The sequence below is a fragment of the Empidonax traillii genome, unplaced genomic scaffold (assembly GCF_003031625.1).
Source record: "Empidonax traillii isolate 1590-97213 ecotype Southwest subspecies unplaced genomic scaffold, ASM303162v1 scaffold554:size495636, whole genome shotgun sequence".
Taxonomy (NCBI): domain Eukaryota; kingdom Metazoa; phylum Chordata; class Aves; order Passeriformes; family Tyrannidae; genus Empidonax; species Empidonax traillii.
This window is the reverse complement of record NW_020955747.1, coordinates 45147-68136: the sequence shown is the minus strand read 5'-3', so window position 1 is coordinate 68136 and position 22990 is coordinate 45147. Positions and strand designations below refer to the sequence as shown.

The window sequence follows — 22990 nt, the reverse complement described above, 5'->3', positions numbered from 1 at the left end:
GAACTTGCAGGACTTGTCAATGAGGCAGATTAGATGCTGGTTTGATGGAGAACCAGTTAAGGAAGCAGACACACCTGCACAGGTATGAAGAACACACTTACTGCAAATTGCTACACAGATATTCTCATGTCTGCATGATGATCAAAGCGCTTGAAATCAAAGCGATCCTGAAATAGTTGCTTTGAGTTTAGCCTGTTCCAAGTATTTTGTTCACGGTGACTGGCAGAAAGTATTTCATGCATTAATTAATTAAAGTTGTCCCTGAAGTGCTCTATCACTGTTTAGGAGCAGAAAGCCAAGTGCTTTTGTCACCATGGGTTTTTCAAGTTTTCTGTAATACTTATAATGTCCATATTTCTAAAATGTTAAAATAATTCCTGTGTTACTCCCACAGCTAGAGACAGATGAAGACACGATCAACGTCTTCCACCGGCAGACAAGTGGAGAGTGCTGAGACACAGCACCCTTTGGAGAAGAGGAGTTTCTGGATCCTCATTTCACTTGACTCGCCCATCTGTCCTTGGATTTGCTATTTTAATAGTGAACAAATGAACATTCCAATCACACGGGGCTCTTTGCAGCTTTAGAGGATGTTTACCGAAGTTACTTGTTGTCTTTGACATTCTGCGTGCACAAGTCAAAACAGTGTCTGCAGGGATGGATAAACATTTGAAGTGGGCCAGTTTGATTTAAGTTCAGATTAAGTTCTGTATTGTTTCTGCTGTTCTTTATTGTTTTAAAAATTTTACTATAGTTTTTTTTCTTTCTTTAAACCTGTGGCCTGAACATTCATCCATATGTTGGGACATGAAGCGTTCATTCCTGGCTCTGGTCAGTCTTGTGCCTCTGTTTTACTCAAACTATGTAAATCAGTGTATTTACATGAAACAATGCTTAAGGTAGAGTTCAAATACTGCAGGTTTACATGCATTTTGTCATGTTATGATAAAGTTGTCCAAAATATACTTTTTTTATGCAGAAATGAGTTTTTTTGTTTTTTTTTTGTCCTGAATTACTGCAGAACTGGACGTGGCAGGGCAGTTGATCCAAAACCAATGCTTGTGATAGAGCAGTGGTGGTTTTTGTTGTAGAGGCTTATAAAAATCCCATCGCTGAAATTCCAGCCGTCTGCCAAGTGCCAGGCAGTGTCCCTTTCTCCTGCTCCCTTAATTTCGACTCTGTTTCGCCCCGGGTACTAGAAGTCTGCAGCCTCGTGTTCCTTTTCAGTACTTGTTTTTGGTAGATAAACTTGATAAATGAAGGGGGAAAACCATGAAGAAGAGAGGGTGAGCAAGGAGAGAGGTGTCTTCAAAACAATCATCTGCTCTCCTGTCTCCCTAACCTTGCCGAAGTTTAATGATTTGTGTGGTGGTTTGGGCTGCGCGGAGCCTGCTCCGGGGGAATTTCAACTCAGGCTGTCCTGCTGCTCCGTCGGATTCATACCAGCCTTTTCTCTTTCCATTTGGCCGCGTTAGATCTGCTCCCGCTTGCAGGAATCTCGCTGGAAGGGCCCCCATTTCCTTTTTCGCGTTGCTGTTGGTGGGCTGGGGCGGGACATCCCGCAGATCCCGTTGTCTGGTCCTGGATTTGTACGCTGACGTGTCGTCCTTTGCTTCTGCACGCAGTGAATCCAGTCTGGGAGTCGGGCTCCCGCCTCGTGCTCTCCGTGGCCCTGTCCCGGCTGGAAGGGCACGTGCGGGAGCCGCTCCAGGCATGTCCCGCACAAAATCCCGCTGGGAGGGGGCGGCGTTGCCGCCCAGCCCCCGCTCCGTGGGGCGGTTTGCCGCACAATGCGGCATTTTGCGCATTTCCCTCTCTCCCACCGCGGCGGAGCAGCTGCCGCGTTCCCGTCGTTTCCCGCAGAGTCGCCCACGCGAGCGGGAATTCCCGGTGCGTTCCTGCTGGAGGACTGGGCGCTACCATAGAGGCGCGGCCGGCGGGATAGAGCGCCTCCCCCCCATCCCCACCCCCGGGCGCTGTGGCCGCGTACCCGGAAGCGGCGGCGGGGCCGCGCCATGGCGGGGACGGCGCTGAAGCGGCTCATGGCCGAGTACAAGCGTGAGTCGCGCTCCCTGGGCCCCCGCGCTGCCCCTGCCGCCGGGATCCTTCACAAAGCCCGGGAGGGCCCGCGGGGCGGCGTCGGGCCCGGCCAGGCCAGGCCGCGGGCCTTCCTGCCCGTGCCCCTCCAGCTGCAGGGCCCTCCCCTTGCCCGTACAGAGTCCCCGGGGCGGGCGGTGAGGGGCACTGGGCACGGGGCACCGCGGGCTTTGGGGAGCAGCTGTGGGGAAGGGGGGCATGCCCGGCACCGCCGCCCCATGTCGCAGGTGGGACACAGCCTTTTACACCGGGACACGGAGGGCGGGGGACACATGTGGGTCTCCGCGGCTCCAGGAGCTTGGTCGTGGGCCAGGCTGGGAACCCTGGGCAAGTGGCCAGTTACTTTGATGCTTTTCCTTGTTAAATTTTCCAGATGTGTAAAGTGTCTGTTGCAGAGGTTTGTTATCTCAAAGATAATTAGAGGTGTTTGACAGGATAGACACCTTCTAGTTGCGGCTGCCTCATCTCTGGAAGAGTTCAAAGCCAGGTTGGATGGGCCTTGGAGCAACCTGGCGTAGTGGAAGGTATCCCTGCCCACGGCAGGTGTTTGGAACGAGATGATCTTTACAGTTCCATCCAATCCAAACAATTCTGGGATTTTGTCCTTAACGGAAGTGGAGTGGTTAGTAAGAGCATTTGAATTCGAATTTAGTGATCAAGGGCATAGACTTGCTTGTTTGTTTAAAAATCAGCGTGAGATGGGACTTGCAGGAGGTGGAGAGCAGTGATCCAGACCAGCCCTCCCACAGGGAAGAGGGTTCCTGTGGGAATCCCACTTCTGGGATGGATCATCTGCTCCCTGGTGAGCTTGAGAGGTGTCCAAAGGTGCCTTTTGTTGGTGAGAAATATTTGTTCAGCTCCTTGCTTTTGAGCTCTGATGCCCTGCCTTTTTATTTATTATGGCAAGGAATAAAAATGGTGAAACGAGGTGTTTGGTGGGGAAGGAGGGAGCTGGGTTTTAAGAACTGTTCTGCTCCAGGGAAGGTCACTTGCTGCACTTCCCAGGCTGTGCAGGGACTGGGAGTTGTTTCTCTCTCTGCCATGGTTCAGTGGAATATTCCAGCCTGTGTAAAATAGAGTATTTATAGACACATGTTCCCTGCCAACACGGTGCCTGTTCCCAGGCCGCTCTGCAGAGCACGGGTCTCTGAGCTGAGTTGTCTCAGAGGGGTTTGGGGGCCCGGCCCCCTCTGCTCGGTGGGTGAGCCCCGTGGGTGTGTGGGCAAAGCTTGTGCTGAACCTGCGTGTCCTAGAAATCTGCATTTTCCATTGTGATCCAGAGGCACTGACCTGAAAAACAACCACAGAAAGACTTGGCTCTGCTTTTGTCTGTTCTCTTGCATCAATCCCCTCAGTCCCAAAAAGCATTTTTGATCCTTCGTTGTTCAGAGGCTCAGAGATCTGACTGGAGTGTTTTGCATGAATGAAATCTTTACGAAAAAAAATTATGTTCAAGGGCATCAGAAAAATTACTTATTGCCACGGGCAGACACGAAGTGAATCCTCTCTACCTCGTTTCCCAGAGTAATAGTAGTCAGGAACTGAGATAATGTTTGGTCTGTGATCTGCCATTAGAAACACCTCCCCACCTCCAATAAAACACAGTATTGTAAAAAAATTAATGTGACTAATTGCATAGTGCTTTGAATTCTGGAAACCCGAGTTCCAGCAGTGCAGTTTATCCAGACGTTCCGGTGTCTGTTGCTGCGTGGATTTCCCTGTGCTGCACCTGCCTTTTCCGGGTGGTTACTTCCCTTTAGCACGTCAAACCCCCCAGTCAAACTGGACTTAAACCCCTCCCCTAGTGTTTCACAAAAGGCTGGCAGTGAGTCGTAGCTCTTCAGAAGCTCTCGTGCCCTGTGCAGATTTTCAGCAAAAGTTATTTTGAAGAATAGAAACAGTTCCTGGTCAGGAGCAGTCCTGCTGACTCTTTTTGCAGAAAAAGAGCAAGCCCTGCCTTGAGACAGGGCTGTAGTCTGACGTTCAGCTTTGTATGAACTTTCCATTCCCCCCTGGTGATGTGTGTTGCTGGTGTGGATGCAGGCACTGGGTGAATTCATGAGCATGAAGAAGGTTTTCAGTGACCCCATCCCAGCTGCCCCACTTGGATAACATCTCATATGTGTCGTTGTAGAAATTTGTGAACACAATCCTTTGCTTTCCCTCCTTCTCCTTTCTATCTCTTCTTTTTAGTTACTTTTAGTCCTGACAGAGGCGTTTGGCAATCAGTCCCTTGCTGGTGGATGTATTTTACTCGCCAGACTTCCAATTCTTTCCTTTTCTTTTTCAGTTTTGGTCTTGGATTTTCTCTGTGCATGTGTGCACACGTTTAAATATTTATTTAAAATGTATTTATTGTTGCCTTATGTGAAAAATGCTTGACACTGTGAGAAGTTGCTACCTGTGGAGCCCAAATGCATTATTCATTTTGCAAGAGGCTGTGAAATTGCTCTGGTTTTCTTTCCTTTTGAAAAAGAAAGGGGCGGTGGCTGTGGGCAGCCAGATGATATGGATTCGTTTTTTAGTCCTCATTTAGATTTTTGTGTGCATGTTTGGCTTTTTGCTGCCTCATATTTATTATCCACTCTGCCAGAACCGATTTATCTAAAGCTTTCAAAAAATAAGTTATAAAAAAGGCCATTATTTTTATTAGAGTCTGTGTGGTTTTGTCTGTTATTTTTACAGAATTTGTTGTTAATTCTAGATGTGTAATAGTGTTAGGACCTGACATCAGTAGCAGCTTTTATTTATGAGAGTTAAAGAGATGGAAAGTTTACTGCTTCCTGGCTGCAGGATCTTGAAGATCTCTTACACTGGCTGAAATTTCAAATCTAAAATGGGTTACTTTGGAAGAATTAAGTCAGATCTCTAGAGACCCAAGAACTATTGTGCCTGGTTGTATGCCCTGTATTTCCTTTCTGGTACAAACAGGCAACAGAGCAGTAGATTGTAATGCCAACAGGTATCTTTGGGAGTGCTGTTGGGTTAAAAATACGAGATTTATGTTGTGAGATTTGAGAGTTCACAGAAATAATAAATCTTCTGAACCTGGCAGCGCTTCAGTGAGTACTTGCCATCCTTATTGCTTGGGAAGAGTTCTGTGGAGGCAGAAGAAAACGGACCGTTTTCGAGTATCTCAGTCCAGGTGCTTTCAGATACTGCAATGAGCACACGCTTAGTATTTCCTCAGTCCTGGGCTTTTAATCCCCTTAGGGGTACCTAAATAGGTGCAGTTTTTATAAAACATACTTGTTCAACTTCTCTTACCAGGATGTGATTCGTCTCTTTATTAAGACCTTTAACAAAAAGGTGTGTTTTCAGTTTTCCTGAGAACCATCTCCAAGGTGGAATTGGCTGATAATGACTCCACAAAGAGCAGTGAAATGAAGGTGTTGATTGTGCACCAAACCTGCCCAACAGAAACATCACCGTTCTGTAGTGTCAGCTGTTTTGAGCTTACAAGCGACGACTTTCCCGGCTTTCCCCTTGGTCTCTTTCAAAACCGGTTCCTTTCTTGGCTTGCTGTTTTATTCTTTTTTTTTGCAAATTAGGTCGTCCTCCCACCTCTCGGAACTTCTTAATAGGACATTTCTGCTCGTGCTGTACTCTGTAGGAAGCCGAGACTCTGGAATAAAACTCCTTAGCACCAAGTAGTACTAAGAAGCGGGTTTTACTTTATTACAGTGCTGGATGCAGGGGATAACTCTTCCTAACGTTCATGCTTGGCTCCAGGTGGTATTTATTAGCCAGAAGTATCCATACCAGGTCCATAGGTGGTTATAGAACACCACGATCTTCCAGGAATGGGCTTTTCTTCATTTTGGTGTCTTTAGGGACCTCTGGTCGTCTTCCATACATGATGATGTTTTTCACCCTGGTTATGTGAGCTGGGCAACATGTTTCTGAACTGACTTGGTTGGGCTGGTTTGACTTGTTACAGAGCTCTCAATGTTCAGCAATCGTTTCTTTGACCATCACTTCTGTGTAAGCGATTTACAGAAGGAACCCAAGGCGTGCCTAGAGGGAGGGAGCTCCCTGGGCACACCGGGAGGCTTTTTTATCCCACGGATGTTGCTGGTGGCAACTCTGGTAGTTAGCACCTTGTTCAATGTCAGCATTTGATTGTTCAAGGGCTGGATGGGGCCCTGAGCAACCTGGTCCTGTGGGTGGCATCCCTGCCTATCTCAGGAGGTGGAACTTGATAAACGTTAAGGTACTTCCAACCCAAACTCTTCTTTGCCTGACCCAAAGAGGTAGCTGCTGCATCAAGTTTGGGCAAGCTGTGTCTTTACAGTAGTAGGTGTAGCTTCAGGATCTGTCTCTTCCATGTCAATGCCTTCTGTTGGATATTGTCCATGCTCAGCATGAGCAGAGGGCTCAGCTCCTCGCTATCCAAAGGAGGGCAATGGAACTGGGGAAGAGTCTGGAGCACAGCTCCCATGAGGGGGCTCAGCCTGGAGAAAAGGAGGCTCAGGAGGGCCCTTCTTGCTCTCTGCAACTCCCTGACAGGAGGGTGGAGCCAGGTGGGAGTCAGGCTCTGCTCTCAGGGAACAGCCTCAGGTAGCACCAGGGGAGGTGTGGATTGGATATTAGAGAAAATCTCTTCACTGAAGGAGACTGTTTGGCCTAGCTGGTCTGTCAAAGTCGTTCTGCATTTGATCAGATCATTTGTTTTAGCCTTTCACTGCTTTTTGCTGCTCATGTTTAAATAATTGGAAAAACTCCCCCTGACATTCCGTTTTCAGAGGCTCTGGTGAGCCTGAAGCAGCTGATGCTGTGTCAGATCCCAGCAGTTCATGCTGTGCAGCTCCAAAAATTGCTTGGAGTTTCCCTTTGTGCAGCTCTAGAGAAATCACTGGGTAGGATGTGACCACCCCTGTGGAAAAGAGGTTTTTCCTTTCTCAATGACCAGCTGTAGCAGCAGCCACTCAGAATCAAACCTCCTGTGTCCCTGACTGCCTAGTTCCCTCTTTGCCTGATTGTTTAGAATGGAAACCTTTTTCTCCAAGGGGAGAGCTGAGCAAGGAAGTGCAGAATTGAACCTATGATCTCATGGAGACACTTTGCTCTGTGGGCTTTGACCCATTGTCCCAGTTTTCATTGGAGTGGAGAACTGTATGACACACCTGCTTGGCTGCCACCACGGGGGATACACAGGTGCTGCCAGCTTTTCCGGGGAAATCATGGGAAACATCAGAGGGATTTTCTTAGAGAGAGCCACAAGATGGAGCAAAATGATTCTGGGAGCTCCTGGGTTTGACATCTCCCTCTTTCTGTCTAAAAGCATCAACAAGAAAAGCTGTTGGGAGACCCACTCTGAAGCTGGAAAAACCTGTCCTTGAATGTCAGGACATTGTGGGAAACCTTAAGGTTGAGTTTCAGGATGGGGCTTTTGGGCTTTGGAACTTCAGAGAGGGCTGTGCCAAGGTTAAGGGCAGCTTGGGTTTTATCGTCCCTCCTGTCAGTGCATTTTGGCACATCTTTGAATCCTACAGTAAAGGAGCTGTTCTAAGACAGAAATGTGTTCCATGCAGCATTTTTCACCTACAACTTAACAGAAATTGGGTCAGTCATTTCATTTACTGGTTTGTGACTTCCCATATTGCCTGGGTCCATGTTCCTGCTCGTTTTCCTGCGTTGGGAAGGAGCGTGGTGGTTCTTGTGACTGTGTTCTGTGTTACAGGCCACTGGTGTTCCACAGGCCATGGGTTAGGAAACACTGTGCTGGATAAGCAGCTGAGAGTGTCACCTCCTGCCACCAGTCCCCCTGGCTGCCCCGCCAGCACTGTGGGGCTGGTGTTGAACCCCCAGGACTGCAGGCTGCTGGTTGCCTGTGTGCAGCTGAACTCTGTGCCTCACCTGCTGCTACCACCCTGCAGGACATCAGAAACTGGAAGTTGATGGTCATTCCACCAGACAGGATGAAAGCTGGTTGTTCTTTTATCAGCATGTGGTGTTTCTGGGCTTCCCCAGGCTTGAAATGGGGGGCTGATTCCGGAGGTTATTGTATGAATGTCTCTGCTTCTCCTGCTTTCGTGTCACTCTGGGTTTTGTACGGAAGGGCATCAAACCTGAATGGGTGCAGAGAGGTCACGGTAATACAACCCCTTTGCAGGCTGTTGAGTTTGTACCTGCAGATATCACAGAGGTCCAAGAGGGGGGTGTTTCTCAGGTTCTGTGGAAGGAGTTTTGGTTTTCCTTCTCCTTTTTAAATTGTTGCCCCTGGGAAAATAGTGGACTCAATGGTCCTAGAGGTCTTTTTCAACCTAAACAATTCTGTGATTCTAAGACTAATTCTGGGAGGCTGAAGAAACCCAAAGTGCCAGATAATTTTGTCTAGAAAACTCATCTTGCATGAAGCAGTTAAATTATCAGCAGTGGGATCCTGGGCCTTCTGGATGTAAAGTGAAGCATGGCCGGGAGATTCTTCCCGTGGTGTCCTCAAGCTGCTCTCCAGGGGTGTTTGGTAGTGGGGCCTCTATGTTAAGCTGTAGCCAAACCAAACCCCACCCAAAATGCTGGGGCTCACAGGTCACCTTAACCTTCCTTGTGTTCCTGTTTTCACAGAGCTGACCCTGAACCCACCCGAAGGGATCGTGGCAGGTGAGGAGCTGAGTGGGGTTTGTGCACTCTGGAGCTGTATCCTTGTGTTCAGGTAGCACTGAGCATTGTTTTGTTTTATTTCACAGGTCCCATGAATGAAGAGAACTTCTTTGAATGGGAAGCCCTGATCATGTGAGTTAATATTGTTTTGTGTCTGAAATCAGCAGTTGCATGCTGTGATTAGCTTCTAGGAGAGCAAGAATGTCAAAAATTACTATCAGTTCTGTATGACATCAGCCTTGGCCTACCATAGGCTGGGAATTCTTTCTCTTACCTAAACAGGGATTTGGATTTTAACCAGGGTGACAGAGGCAGCGCTGGTGAGGTGTACAACTTGTAAGCTTGCGTATTTTTTCAGGAATCCTCATTTGGGCTCTCTTGGCTATGCGTTACATTTACAAATGCCGTAGGAAAAAACAAATTGCTCGTAGATCACAGACCTCTTGGAACATTGCTTAACTGCGGATGCAGGGCAGATTTTAAACGGAGCAAAATACACAGATTTTTAGTGACAGGAGAAAAAAAAAATCAATGTCTAGAATTAATTTACTTACTAGTCAATTTTTTTCTGGAAAAATTGAAAGGTTTTGATCTAAAAAATTCTTCATATTTAAATAAAAAAGTCTTTTGTAATTCTTTACACTTCATGAATAGGTTGGTGTTGTGAAGAGTTAAGTACAGTGGTTCTGTACAGAAGGCTTTTCTGTTGGTGAATAGTTTTGATCATGACCTGTTGTGTTTTGGGGGTGGCAAAGACTCCTGAAAAAAGCCATTTTCTCCCCCTTCCACTCCCCACCTGATGGGTATGGTTGTTGGTAGCAAAATTAGCCACGAAAAGACAAAATCTTCCTGACCAGTGTCTTACAAATCGGCCTATCTCTTTCTTGTACTCTTACTCATGCTGTACTTTTGGGAACTTTGAGTACGTGGAATAACTTGTGTTTTTTACAAAATGAAGTTCTAAAATGGTAAAGGAGCAAATACCTTTGTCACTCACATCTGACATTTTATGCAAATGCAATTAAAAGATGAAGAACCTTTAAACCACCCAAGTTAATCTTGAATCTGATGATCTGTTGTTAGGGTAGATCCTGGCTCTGTATTTCAGGATTCCTTTGGTAAGAATTGGTGATTTCCTTTCCTTCAGCCAGGGCTTGGGGTTCCTGGAGGACTCTGGGGACAGCAGGTGATGGCCATGGCCCCACTCGCTCCATCCCCACTGTGCTCTGGGCAGGTTTTCCCTGCAACCACCAGTGCTGACTGGTGAGATTCTGAGCTGGCGTGGGTGGCAGAGTTTTCCTTGCTCGGTTTGCTGGGAGTTTGTTGTCCAGGGATGAAAAGCAAGGTTTCTGTCTCTTGGTCTCAGGCACACAACCAACACAAAAGCACCCCGAGCTGTAGCGAATCCCTATTCCACACGAGTTGCGTGGGTGATCCTGCTGTAATGACAAGCAGGAGCCTCCGAGTTATTTTAGGCCTTGGTAAGTGGAGGTTTGGATTACCACTGCTTGTTTGCTCACTGATGGGAAGAGCTGGCAAATGCCTCTGCTTATGTGCAGTGATTTCTCTTGGGATAACAGGTTGTGCTTCCTGGTAGCTCAGTCCCCTGAAATTAAACACTTAGCATGGTGTTTTGTTTGGGTTGTTTGTTGCCTGACACCAAAGGTTTTGGCTGCAGGATCTTACGCTTTCTCTTTCTGCGAGTGGCATAGTCAGCACATGTGCTTTGTAATGTGCCAGATTGCAGGTCAGACAGCTGTGCATTGCTGGGAGTGGAAATCCCAGAGGATTTAGTGCACTTCTTGGAACATTCCTGCCTGTTGGTACTTTCTCTTAGCAGAGTTTGTGTGGCTGAGTAGAGGTTTGGTTTGGCCTAGACAGTGCTTTTTCATACTTCCCATAACATTCTTAAAGAACGAAGTTGCTGCTTGCAGACTTGAAAGCCCTTTAAAGTGCTGAGTGTTGAGCTTCAGGTCTTTGTCAGCGTAAAATGAGAGGCGGAGGAGGTGCTTTCATTTTGGTTTCTATATTGTGTGTGTGTCATAATCAAGTTATATTTTAAGATCTGCTCAATTCTGAAGCTGTGGTACAATAGAAACATGTTTACCCTAAACACGTTTGGTTACTTTCATCTCTTTACAAGCCCTGTTAGTAGCAGTGTTTGCATACCTTTGGAAAGCAAGCTACACATCTTGTTTGTATTTGTGGTGATCTCTTCCAGTGTTTTGTAATCTCAAATGTGTTGTATGAGATCCTGGGAATGAGAGGTGGGCAGATGAGGAAATTAAAGTAAAGCTGGCTTCAGATTTTCAGACAGATGATGTGCAAAATCTAATGTGATAGTGAAAAGAACAGAATACTTTTTTCCTTCACTCAATTTATATAAAGCTAGAGCACATGTAATGGCAAATAAATTAAAACAAAAGAGACCTAGGAGAGAAAAGACATCTCTCATTTATTAGTTCAGAGGTGGGTTGGGTAATGTTACACAGATTGATGTAAGAACTTGGCTCAGAGATAAAACAATGTCTTTTTAAATAATGGAAATAATAATTTGTATTTCCAGTGTTCTTGCCCGCAGCGACAGTGCTGGAGGAATGTGAGACATATAAATGTTAAGGCTGTATTGACATGTCTGAAGGACAGAACAGCTCTTACCCTCCCAAAATGAGTGTAATAGATCAAGAGCTGAAAATACCACGTGGAAACCTTCCTGAACAGCAGAGGTGGGGAGTACTTCTGAAAGTCATACCTTTGCAACAGCATTTCAGGAGAGTTTTTCTTATGCTGCTCAATTCCTTAGCGTAGTCTGAGGTCCTTCAGGCTGTCTCATGTTTGTGGATTTCACGTTTCAAGGCCAAGTTTTGCCCTCTCTGATTGCCATATACAAGTGTGTGTTGCTGTTACAGTTTATCCCCAAAAGACACAAAACCACACTATTGTTGAGAACTTTATTAGCCTAAATATTGTTTGAAAACTAAACAATATAAATTGAAGTCAACTTTTCAAAAAGCTGCCTAGAAAGGTAATTAGATCTATAAATTAGGCTTATGACTCTTGTCTCCATTCCTCTTTTGGTCCTCTGGTGATTGTGGGGTTTGGTCTTTTTCCACTTATCTTTTTACAAATAAGCCATTTACAAATGTATTTGAAGCTGTGATTATAGAATTAAGAATCACAGAATCATTAAGGTTGGAGAAGACTTCTAAGACATCACGTCCAACCTTTCCCCTAGCACTGCCAAATCCACCACTAAACCATGTCCCCATGTGCCACATCTCCGTGTTTTTGGACACTTTCAGGGATGGTGACTCCAGCACTGCTCTGGGCAGCCTGTGCCAGTGCCTGGCCACCCTTTCAGGGAAGGAATTTACCCTAATATCCAATCTAAACCTCCACTGCACAACTTTATGGCATTTCCTCTTGTCCTCGCTCTTGTTGCGAGGGAGCAGAGCCCGACTCCCACTTGGCTTGACCTTCCCGTCAGGGAGTTGTAAAGAGCGAGAAGGTCCCCCCTGAGCCTCCTTTTCTTCAGACTAAACAATCCCCATAAGCTGCCCTTGTCAAGGCACTTTTCCCTCTTATTTTGGCAGATACCCACCACCCTTTTCTGCCCCTTGCCTGAGTAATAGCCAGCTCATGGACGTCAGAGTTTCTCCTTTTCATGCTTTAAGTCAACTTTGGAATCACTGCAGAGCAGGGGCGTGATTGCAGAAGCTGCCTCGCTCTTACCTCCCAGGCCCTGCTGATGTCCTTTTTGAGCCAAAAGTGATGCTGTTAAGTTCAAATGCTGAGTGTTTTGTAGCTGCAAATGCTGTCTTGGATTAACTTTAATAATTTCTTTGAAGTTGATCCTGGCAGCGCTGAGTGGCTGAAACAAAAGCAGGGCCGAAAATGGAGTGTGTTGGGTTGAGCCTATTTGACAGAAGAGCCCTCAAGGCTGTGGGTTTGCTCTCAAAACAGAACATAAGACACCCACCAGCTTTTCAATGCCTGTATGTACATACTCTCAGAAGTTCAACAATAAGCCTTTAAAATACAGCTGGAATTAAAATGGTCATGAAAAAATGCATTCAGTTTACTCTCAGATGTGAATCGAATCCCAACTAAAGTTAGGGAAAAGGCCAGAAAGGGAACAAAGTGGTTGAGACAATTTAGCTTTGATTCTTGCAGAATGTTGATACATTTCTCTTTTATTACCTGCCAGTGTCAATGTTCGGGTTTAAATCACATAGCTCTTGTGTTTATCTACCAGCCAAGTCTTTTGAGTCTCAGAGTTTGAGAGAATGAGTCTCAAAAGGCTTTAGGATTTGCTGCTTTTGGTTTTCTTTTTCTATAGGTTATCAGTTGCAGTCTTAACTGTTAGGAATCCTTGAACTTTTAATGTTCTTTCTGGCATGAGGAATGGGGATTGGGAGGGGGAAGGCATGAATATATTTCTAAACCTTATTTCCCAGACAGTAGAACCTTTGCTTGAAGGGCTTTTTACTAAATATATGAGGTTTCCCTAGCTACGATTTTCAGTGCAGAAGCTTATTTCGTCATCTTTCCAATCAAGGGAAATCATGTTTGTGTTACAACTTCCAGATGGTTCATCAAGTTTGAATAAATCATGGCTAATAAACTTTTTTTTCCTGCTCACTTTTCAAAAGTGTTTTGTGTAGTCAGGGTAGAATAATTGTTTTCATGTTCTCAACTCGAGTGCACTTTGAACTAGATGCTGAACACAATAAGGAAATGTTTCTACAAGAACCCTGATGAAGCCATTTGTTCTCCACATGCGCTCGAGGGAGGGCAAACTCAATACCTGAAGTCTGCAAAGGCACATTGTTGTCCTGCGTCTCATCTGGCAATTATGGTCTCAGAGCTCTGGTTTTATTTTTACAAACCCTTGCTGTGTTTTCTGCATCAGACAGCGATAAATGTTTGTGTGGTTGTTCTCGATACTGGCAGTTGGGATCTCTGTGGGGTTTACCTTTTTTTTTTTTGAGCTGCAGCATTTGACATCTCTGTCTTGTGCAGCATAACAGTATCTTCAAAGGCAGAGGAGTCCCACACCTGCCTCTGCTTTCTCTTGACGTGCAGACACTCAAATCCTGGAACATGCCTTGGAGCCAGATACTCCAATTATATCCAGACACACCCTGCTAATTAAACAGTGTTGTGACCTTCCTAGTAATTTAGTGTGCAAGCTTTGATTTCCCCCTTGCCTCCCAAGCCTTGTATTTGGATTTAAGTTTATGAGGTGTGGGGTAAGAGCACGTTAACTCTTTGTTTCCTGGAGAAGATGATCTAACTGAAGCTTCAGACGTCTCATTTAGACAAGAATCTGGGAGAAAGAACTGTTTAAAACTGGTTTAAAAAAATGTTTTACCTGTTTCTAGGGGTCCTGAAGACACCTGTTTTGAGTATGGGGTTTTCCCTGCAATCCTGAGCTTTCCACTCGACTACCCATTGAGTCCTCCGAAGATGAGGTTCACGTGCGAGATGTTCCATCCCAACAGTGAGTCTGATGCAGCAGGATGCACAGGGGAGTGGGTTGCTTGTGCACTTTAAAAACAAATTTTTGCAGCAGGAGAGCTGGTGTCCTTCCTAAGGGTGGTTCTTTCCCTTTCCAACTTTGGCCATACAGTAGTAGGAGCATTCAGCTGTCCAGTTTTTCTCTGGTTTAGGGTCCTTTTCTGCTCATCACATTACTCCTTGTAAACCTCTTGCTCCTTAACAGACCAGTAAGGATTCCAAAACATTCACTGCCTTCAAGATAATTCTGGGAATACCTGTGACTATTGGACAAAGCTAAATCTAAAGCTGAATCTTCTATACATGATGTGAGATATTGTGAATTATACAGGCTCTTTCCAATGATAGAATATGCTGGGTTGCAAGTGACCTATCAGGATCATCAAGTCCAACACCTGGCCATGTGCAGGACATCCCAGGAATCACACCACACCTGAGAGCATTGTTGAAATGCTCCTTGAACTCAGTCTTGCTCTGTGGCTTGCATTTAGGTAGTTTGGTACTATTTTAATGAGTGAAATGTTGTTCATGTTCACCAAAGTGTGGGTGCAGCTTTATTAGGCAGCATGAAGTCACAGGTTTGTTTAAAGTTGCTGATGGGATCTTTCTGAAATACAGAGTGCTCTGTCCAATCAGACAACACATTTGCTGGTGCTTTAATATTAAGACTTTGCTGGCCTTTGCTCTGCAGTTCTGATTCTGGTTGTACTCCATAATCATAAAGATCTTTTCCAACCTTAGTGATTCTGTGATGGTGACAATATTATCTCAAGACTTTTCAATGAAAGTAACTGCAGTAACAAGAAGTATAGCTAACAGGTTTGAGCCTTGGGCATGGAAAAACATTAAAGCCCTCCCTTTGCAGCCTGGAGCACTGCTTTCTGGAATCAGCCTTGAAATTTTGTGTAAAATCATTGCTTATGACATCTTCTAAATCAGCATGGATTCTGTAAAGGTTGTTTGTCATCACCCAGGTTTGGTGGGCTGGATCTGTGTTCCAGGCTGTTAGGTCTCTGCCACTTGAGAGCAAGAAAAGGCAAATGCTGCCCTCCTGCCTAGTGCTTCCTCTCCAGCTGACGTTCTCACGCTTGCAAAACACAGATCATAATGTCAGCTGGGAATTGATTTATTTCATCCTATTCCAAGGAATTTTGCAATTTTGTGAAGTTGTTCTGTTCTTCCTTCTGGAAGCTCCACTCGTGCAGGTTTTTGCCCATTTAATCCGCATGGGGAAGACACACCTGCATGTCACAGGGTGGAAATGTGTGGACGTGCCCAGGGCAGTGTGGCATCACCTCTGGAGCTTTGGTGTCCACAGCAGGGCAGCATTTGGCATTTGGAAGCAGTGTGGTCACATCAACACCTTGCTCCAGCTGGATTAATTCACCCAAAATTCTTGCCAGACAACTTGTGTCCGTGAGCAAATCCGTGTCCACGCAATACTCGGCAGCTCCCGCTGTGGCCTTGGCTTGAGGTTTGCTGCTGGCAGCTGCATTGTGTGCAGCATTGCCAGGAGGAGTGGGGTGCAGAGAAGCACAAACTGCCTGACTCCTTGTTACACAGGGGTGCTTCGTCCATGAGGTTAACTGGAGCATACGGGGTGGTCAGCTCAGCGCTTTAAGACTCTGGGTCTTGTAAATCTGAGGTTTAGATCACCTGAAGTAGACACTTGAATCTTTCTCCTCAGCTAGGGTTGTGCTGGGCTGGTTTTACCCAGAAAGGCTGCAGCTGTGCTTTTTCTGTTCCTTTAGTGCTCATTCGTCCTGCTGTGAGAAATTGCAAGGAAAAGGTTTAAAAAGTCTGCTGTGTTCCCTCGTCTTTGCAGTTTATGTTTTGTGAAGGGGGAATCAAAACACCTCAGAGCTTTCTTCTCTTAAAATTTCCTTCTTGGATGCTCTGGTGAAGACAACTGCACAGTAGTGATTAATGGCAGTGCTTGCATTAGCACTGAGCAACAGCATGGGAAGATCGTAGGATCATGGGGGGGATTGGAAGGGATTGCTGCAGTGGACCTTAAAGCCCATGTTGTTCCGACGCCTTGCCTTGGGCAGGGACACCTTCCACTAGCCCAGTGTGCTCCAAGCCCTATCCAACCTGGCCTTGAATACTTCCAGGGATGAGGTAGCCACAGCTTCTCTGGGCAACCTGTGCCAATGACTCCCCACCCTCACAAGGAACAATTTCTTCCCAATATCCCAGTTCTTCCCTAACCCTGCCCTCTGTCAGTTAGAAGCGATTCTCCATTGTCCTGTCTAGGGCCTTGTCCAAAATCCCTCTCCAGCTCTCTTGGAGGCAGCACTGCAGGTGGTGTCTCACCTGAGCAGAGAGGGAGAAGATGAGTACACCTTCCTGGAGTCAGCCTTTGCCATCTTGACTGTGCCGCTGTGTTCCGGCTGTTTGAAATGAGACACTGCACAGAAACAGGAGAGTCACTTACCAGGGTGAACCTTCTACCAGTGGGTTCCTAACTTGCAAGGAGAAGTGCTGATTCAGCACCTGCTGCTTCCTCCTCTTCCAACTACGGCTAGACCAACTCCAGTCCCCAGCCTGGGGCTGCAGGAGGGCATGTAAATAAAAGCCTTCCACAGAGCTTATGTGTCGCAGGCTTGTGCAGACATAGCTGGGTGAATGGAAGGAACTGGAAACAAGCGCAGCTGCTTCCAGCGGTCGTTCCCGCTTTGTTTTGTCTTGCTTCCATGGCGGTGGCAGAGGTTTGGTCACCTGAGGAATAGAAGCAGTGAAAGTGCTCAGCTAAAGTTGTCCTTCCCTGGAAGGCTGCAGAATTAGGCCACCTTGCTAGAGCAGTGTTTCCAACTCCGTTCTCTTTGTGTTACTTCTTCAGCCTTTGTTTGGTTTATTACAAAGTCAGCAGAGTCCAGTCTCAATGAAGACAGCCTGTACTGTTGCTTATGCTAAAGATGTAGAGGGGAAGATGCCTAAATCCTTAATTCATATGTTTCCTTGTTTCCAGTGCTTTAATGCAGCTGAGCTTTAAGCAAAATGAAAAAAAAAAAGAATTCTTCTGATTGCATCTCAGTTATGTTCAAAATAAGATCAGTTCTATTCTTTATGATATATTTATGTTATGGTTTTTAACATAACACTTTCTTTTTTATCACATTTTTGATTATAGCATATTTAACGTAACACTTTTCTCTCCTTTGCTTAATTATTTTCCCAGTCACGGACCAGTGGAGGACTCCAGTGTGTGTTCAGTGCAGTCAGTTCCATTTAAGTAGGACTGGTTACCTGCTTGGAGCTGTGTCTGTGCATAAATCCTTGCATTATTCCACCAGACTACATCTCTTCTGTTTCCCATTGAGCCTGCCACTGGTTATTAAATGGCACGAGTGCTCCCAGCAGGTTTCTGTTGGGGAAGAACTTCGTTGGATTTGCTTAAAGATTTTTGTCTTTCGGATTTTGTGTCCTCTTGCCTTTGGAAGAGGAAATTTAAAACTGGGTTTGGCTTCAGTCAATACAAAGGCCAAGTCCCAACAGTGCTCTGTGCTAAAGATCTGGAGAAGCCACGCATTTCCACTGACTAACAACTGATCCTCTCTACTTCTCACTCAGTTTACCCAGATGGGAGAGTCTGCATCTCTATCCTTCATGCTCCCGGGGATGATCCCATGGGATACGAGAGCAGCGCAGAGCGTTGGAGTCCCGTGCAGAGTGTGGAGAAGATCCTCCTGTCGGTTGTTAGCATGCTGGCAGGTGAGCAGTGCTGTTCTGTCAGCAGGTCCTGAGTTAGCTGGAGCTGCCTCTTGCTGCTTGCTTTGTTAAGTGAACAAAGCACCCATAAAGCTGCTCAGCAGCACCACAGTTCATAAAGCCCTGGTATTTATTTATTAATAAACCAGTTCTCTGAAAAGAATTGGAAAAAATGCGACTGAATCAGTAATAACCAGGTGTTCCCTGCTTTGGGAGCAACTGCAGGGCTTTCCTTCCAGGTTGGCAGCAACTGAGCTGGTGGGTCCAGGGGCTCAGTTGATTCCCTGCTCCTGGACAAAAGCTTCTTTGTATTTGCTGTGGTGTCAATTCTGCTCTTAAAGCTGTGGATTAGAGCCTGTGTTGGATTTGGCTTTGGCAGCTGAAGGGTTACCAAGATCTAACCAGTCTGTGGCCTCTGTGATGCAGAAGCCAGCACCCTCCATTTCTCTTTGTTATTCCCAGCCTAGAAATATGCCCCACTCTGCCATCTCTGGTTCAGGGAAAAGCTTCTTGAGAACACACCTGGGGTGAAAAACACTTTGTGCAGCCTTTTAAATGGTTTTTCCTAAATCCAGCAAGGGCCATGGATCAGCTCTGTCATGCACAGCTCCCTGAAAGATGGATCCTTTTGCACAGAGTGGACAGAGCCACTGAACTGCCTGAAGAGGGCAGAGCCGTGTCCCTTTGAATTGTGTTTGAAGGATAAATGGGTTTAGAAGCAGCAAAACTGACCAAAGGGCAAGCAGTGGATTCCTATGTGGGACTGTTTTAGCTTTGGAATAGTAACCTGCTGATGGGAAGCTGTGCAGGCGAACACTACCTCCCTTGCTGGGCTTCCCATGGCTTCGAAGATCTTGGTTTGTGGTGCAGCCTTACCTAGGCTGGTAAGTGTGGGAGTCACATGATCTCATTCTCTGCCTGTGCATCCTGTTTTCCCATGGCTTTTGGAGGAATTAGGCTAAAGCATCAGCTTCTTTCAGGCTGCTGGCAAACCCTCAGCTCTGGCTCTGCAGGTAGCGTAAGCCCAAGTCACCCGGACTGGGTGACCTGCACACCTGCTGGTTTTTACGGGTGGACCGGTAGGCGTGTCTTTCTCGTGTCGAGAAGGATGTGAGCCTGAGATGCCTGCCATGAACTGGGCCAGGGTGGCTTTGGACAAGTGTGTGAAGGGAAATGGGCAGAGTGCATTCTGTCTCAGTGCCTCCTGTAATCCTGGGACAGTGTCCCGCTGTGTGCTGCCCACAACCCTGGTAAATCCTGTGTTTCAGCTTACCTCTTCTAATGGGGAGCCCCCCTGGACCCAGCACTTCATGTGCTTTCTAAAGTGCTCCAAAATCCTCAGATGAAAGATGTTGCAGAAATTAAAGCATTCTATGTGTTTCCTTGGTTTGTTTTGTTGTTTTTTAATAGAACAAGCCATCTCAGTGAGTGACGGAGCCTGTTTGGGTGGCCTGGTTGGGGGGCCTTTGTGTCTGGGAAGCTGCAGAACCAGGAAAGAACATTTTGCAGGGAGCAACGTGCGGTTTTAAACCCCCTTGACGGCACTAGGAGTGCCCCATTGTGTTGGCCATGTGCGTGGTGGAGCTCTGCTGCTGAGAGCACAAACAGAAGGAAGTCCTTTTCCTCTGCCACTTGTTTCTTGCCTTAAGTCGACCTTGCTGTGATACCCTTTCTCTTGTGGTCAGTAAAAGCAGAGCTGTTTGGGAATCTAGGAGCTATCACTGGATATTCTTTAGTGGTGTTTCTGCAGTCCCAAGGAGGAGAATTGTATCAAAGCCTCGGGGAAGTGGCATTCTTGAAGAAGCAAGAAGGTCTTGCTCCACTGCCCACTTACCTTTCAGTCTTTCTCGTTTCAGAGCCAAATGATGAAAGTGGAGCCAACGTAGACGCCTCCAAGATGTGGCGGGAAGACAGAGAACAATTTAACAAAATTGCCAAGCAGATTGTGCAGAAGTCACTCGGACTTTAAGCTCACAGAGAGACTGAAGTGTTTTGTATTTCTCTCCACCTGGAAACGAGCAGTGCTCAGTGCTGGTACCAAAAAGGAAAACTTTGTAAAACTATTGGCCTAGTTCTTATCATTTGTTATTTATTTACCATCTCTTTTCTTCCACTGCTCCAGAGAAGCCTCTAGTTCACAAGCTAAATTGTGTGGAAAAGGGATTCAGTGGTAGGGAAAAATACAGAGACGATGCTGTTTCAAAGGCTGCTTGTTGCTACCTCACTTCATGGTGTGGAAAGCCTGGAGACTTGGCAATCTGCAGCCCGCCCTCACCCACTTGCTGTTGGAGAGCAGCGCTGGTTTGGATCGACTGCTGGAAGAATTAGTTGTGATTTTTTAGGTAGCATTGCATCTGGAGCAGCAGTAGACAGAAAATAATCTATCCATTTTATGATTGATACTCTCTAGATTAAGGACAGCGTTTGCAGTCAGATCTGATCTGAAAATATAGTTAACAGGAGAGGCTATAAAGCAAGTTTATAGTTGGGGTGTGTTAGCAAAGCAAGGAACTTTAGAGAGGATGTAAGTTGCTGTGAGGGCTGGCTGGGGGTCTGGAAGGTGCTGGTGTTCCCATGTGACACTGTGAGTTTGTACTGAGCCTTTGAGTCAGCGTTGGCTTAGCAGAAATCCCAAGAGCTGCTTTATTACTCCTTGAAGACACTCACTTGTAAACTTTACACTCATTTAGAGGCAAAAGGTGTAAAGACTGGATTGTTAAACACTTCGGTCCAGGTCCAGCTGGGCAGCTCTGTGAGCTCCTCCTCTGGTGACACGTGGCCCTTGAGAGGATTCGGCACTGCTGGCCTTTGCCGTCACAGCCCAGGTCACCCATTTTCAGGTGAACGAGCGAAGATGAACATGATGAACTTGTTAAAATGACCTGTGACACTCTACGCTGAGTGCTCTTGTGTATTAAATAGGAGCCAGAGAAGACAGGGACTGTTTTCTCGAGGATGGTACGATGCATGTTTTGGACTGCAGTGTTGTAGCCGATGTGAAGGGTGCAGGAAAAACCAGCTGATCAGTTCCTAAAACTGCTGAGGGGCCTCTGCTGACCTTTCTGCTTTGCGAGCCAATCTCACGTGTAGGTCCAAATCTTCTTCGATTTACTACAAGCAATAACACGCCCACTGATAGCACACAGAGTCCAGGTTTTTTTGGCAGCTTTAAATGGGCTAAATTTGACAAGGGCTGGTTTTCTTTTAACGCGAAAAACGTGTGACACGGAAGGAGTCGCAGCGTGGAGAAGGCTTTACAGAGGTGATTGTGTGCATGTGCGTGGTACAACTCGTCAGTGTTTCTGTCTTGCTCTCCGTGCTGCAGATTGCACTGTGCCATCGTTCTGCACCTCTGAAGAGTCTGTATTGCTACAACTTGCTGATTTTACCTCCTTGTAGAAGTAATTGTTGCTTTGATGTAAGGGTGGGAGGGGGACCGGACATAGCTTGGGAGCTGAGATGACAAAATAGTGTTGTACCTAACTAGTATTTCAAGGCACACAGGAAAATGTAGCACTTTACGCAAACTGGGAGCATTTTTTGAATTGAAGTAGAGGGAGGATTGCTCCTGGGAGCGTTGCAGCCACTTCGGGGAACAACGCTGGAGAGCTGCAAGGGCCACATGGCCAACAATGGATTCAGCAGACATGGCAAAAGTGGGGTTTGGTTAAGTGCAGAGTGTTTTATTCATGTGTGCTTGCTCATTATCTTGATTTTATGGTGGGATTTAGTCTGTATACTGAAAATAAAGTGATTATATTTTCTCCTTTCTTAGGTGTACGCAAATGTATTGCAGTGGGTGTTTTATACGGGTAGCCACCTGGCCAAGATACTTGATCCAAAGGAGTGGAAGGGTTTATTCTAACCCAGTTAAAACACAGGGAGTACTTCAGGGCAGTGGAAGAGCTGACATGGTTGCTGTTGCTTGGACTTCCAGGCAAATGTCTTGTCTCTAATGATGGCAATGGCTGGGTAATTCAAAGAAAACTGCAAAAATATGACAGCGGGCCCATGTACAGTTTCTTTCTTACAAAAATCTTGTTAGAACCATGTGCCTGGCCTAGGAAGGTCTTGCGAACATATAACAAGTGAATTGATTCAGAATGTGCTGATATTAGTCCTTGGATTTGAGAAGGACACTCGGACCAGAGAATCATAGAATCACTGAGTGGTTTGGCTGGGAAGGGACCTTAAAGACCATCTAGTTCCAACCCCCTGCCATGGGTGAGGACACCTTCCACTAGACCAGGTTGCTCAGATGTCCAGTTTCTACAGTCCCCAACTCTCTGTGTTTTAGAAACAAAATCCTTTATTTTTAAGTGACTGGCATGCAGCAGGCCTGCTGACTCAGGTGTTTGAAGCCACCCAGTGAACGTGTCCACCAGGCAGTCTTGCAGGTGACAAAATGCGGGCAAAAGTTCACCTCAGAGGACTAAAACTTGGCATCGAGGTGAGGCTCCCAGGATAGAATTCCCTGAAAGGCTTAATCCTCTCCCTTCCTTAAGGAACATGCATATTGGCAGCATGTGCAGTACTGGCCAGTAGCAATGTTTTTCTGAGCAGTTGCAGGCTGAAACACTTACTATAAAACAGGTTCCCTGGGGAGTGTCAGAGCTCTACAGGTGTTACGCGTGCAGGTAAAGTATTAAAGATTTTTAAAAATCTCATTCTCTGGATCATATTTGATTTAGGCTTTTATATTCAAAACAAAACAAAACAAAAAAAAAACCCAAACCAAACCCCTTCAACAAGGCTGTAAAAATGCAAGCAACGTTCTCTTTAAAGCCTTTGTATATACACACATCCACACACACATGCTGTTGTTTTTCCTTGGCAGAGGGGCTGTGTCAGAACACACACAGTGGGCTGTGAGACATCCATTAACTGGGTTGGTGTGCCTGTGTGCAGGCGGGCGACTCTTTGAAAGTGTGAGAGGCGTTGGAGCCACATGAAACGGCTGCAGCTTGGGGGCAGAGCCAGCCCTGGGCTCCCTGCCAGCATTTTTTTTGCCTTTCTGGAGCGATATGAATGGAAGGTGGTGTGCTGCCTTGGGATGGGT

General features: G+C 46.2%; 1 protein-coding gene across 1 annotated transcript; it reads left to right on the top strand.

The window, feature by feature from the left end:
• Positions 1 to 1963: 1963 nt before the first annotated feature.
• UBE2G2 (ubiquitin conjugating enzyme E2 G2) lies at positions 1964 to 21702 on the top strand. The gene is made up of 6 exons (XM_027897663.1): positions 1964 to 2058; positions 8665 to 8700; positions 8787 to 8832; positions 14085 to 14203; positions 17794 to 17934; positions 19788 to 21702. Exons 1-6 carry the CDS (start codon positions 2016 to 2018, stop codon positions 19898 to 19900), a joined length of 498 nt encoding a protein of 165 aa, XP_027753464.1. The 5' UTR covers positions 1964 to 2015; the 3' UTR covers positions 19901 to 21702.
• Positions 21703 to 22990: the final 1288 nt, after the last annotated feature.

Bases quoted from the DNA above. Each gene is read 5' to 3' on its own strand.
- UBE2G2 (XM_027897663.1), top strand. From the start codon at position 2,016: ATGGCGGGGACGGCGCTGAAGCGGCTCATGGCCGAGTACAAGC. The intron at 14,204-17,793 runs GTGAGTCTGATG...CTTCTCACTCAG, and splicing joins CGAGATGTTCCATCCCAACA to TTTACCCAGATGGGAGAGTC. The intron at 17,935-19,787 runs GTGAGCAGTGCT...TTCTCGTTTCAG, and splicing joins GGTTGTTAGCATGCTGGCAG to AGCCAAATGATGAAAGTGGA.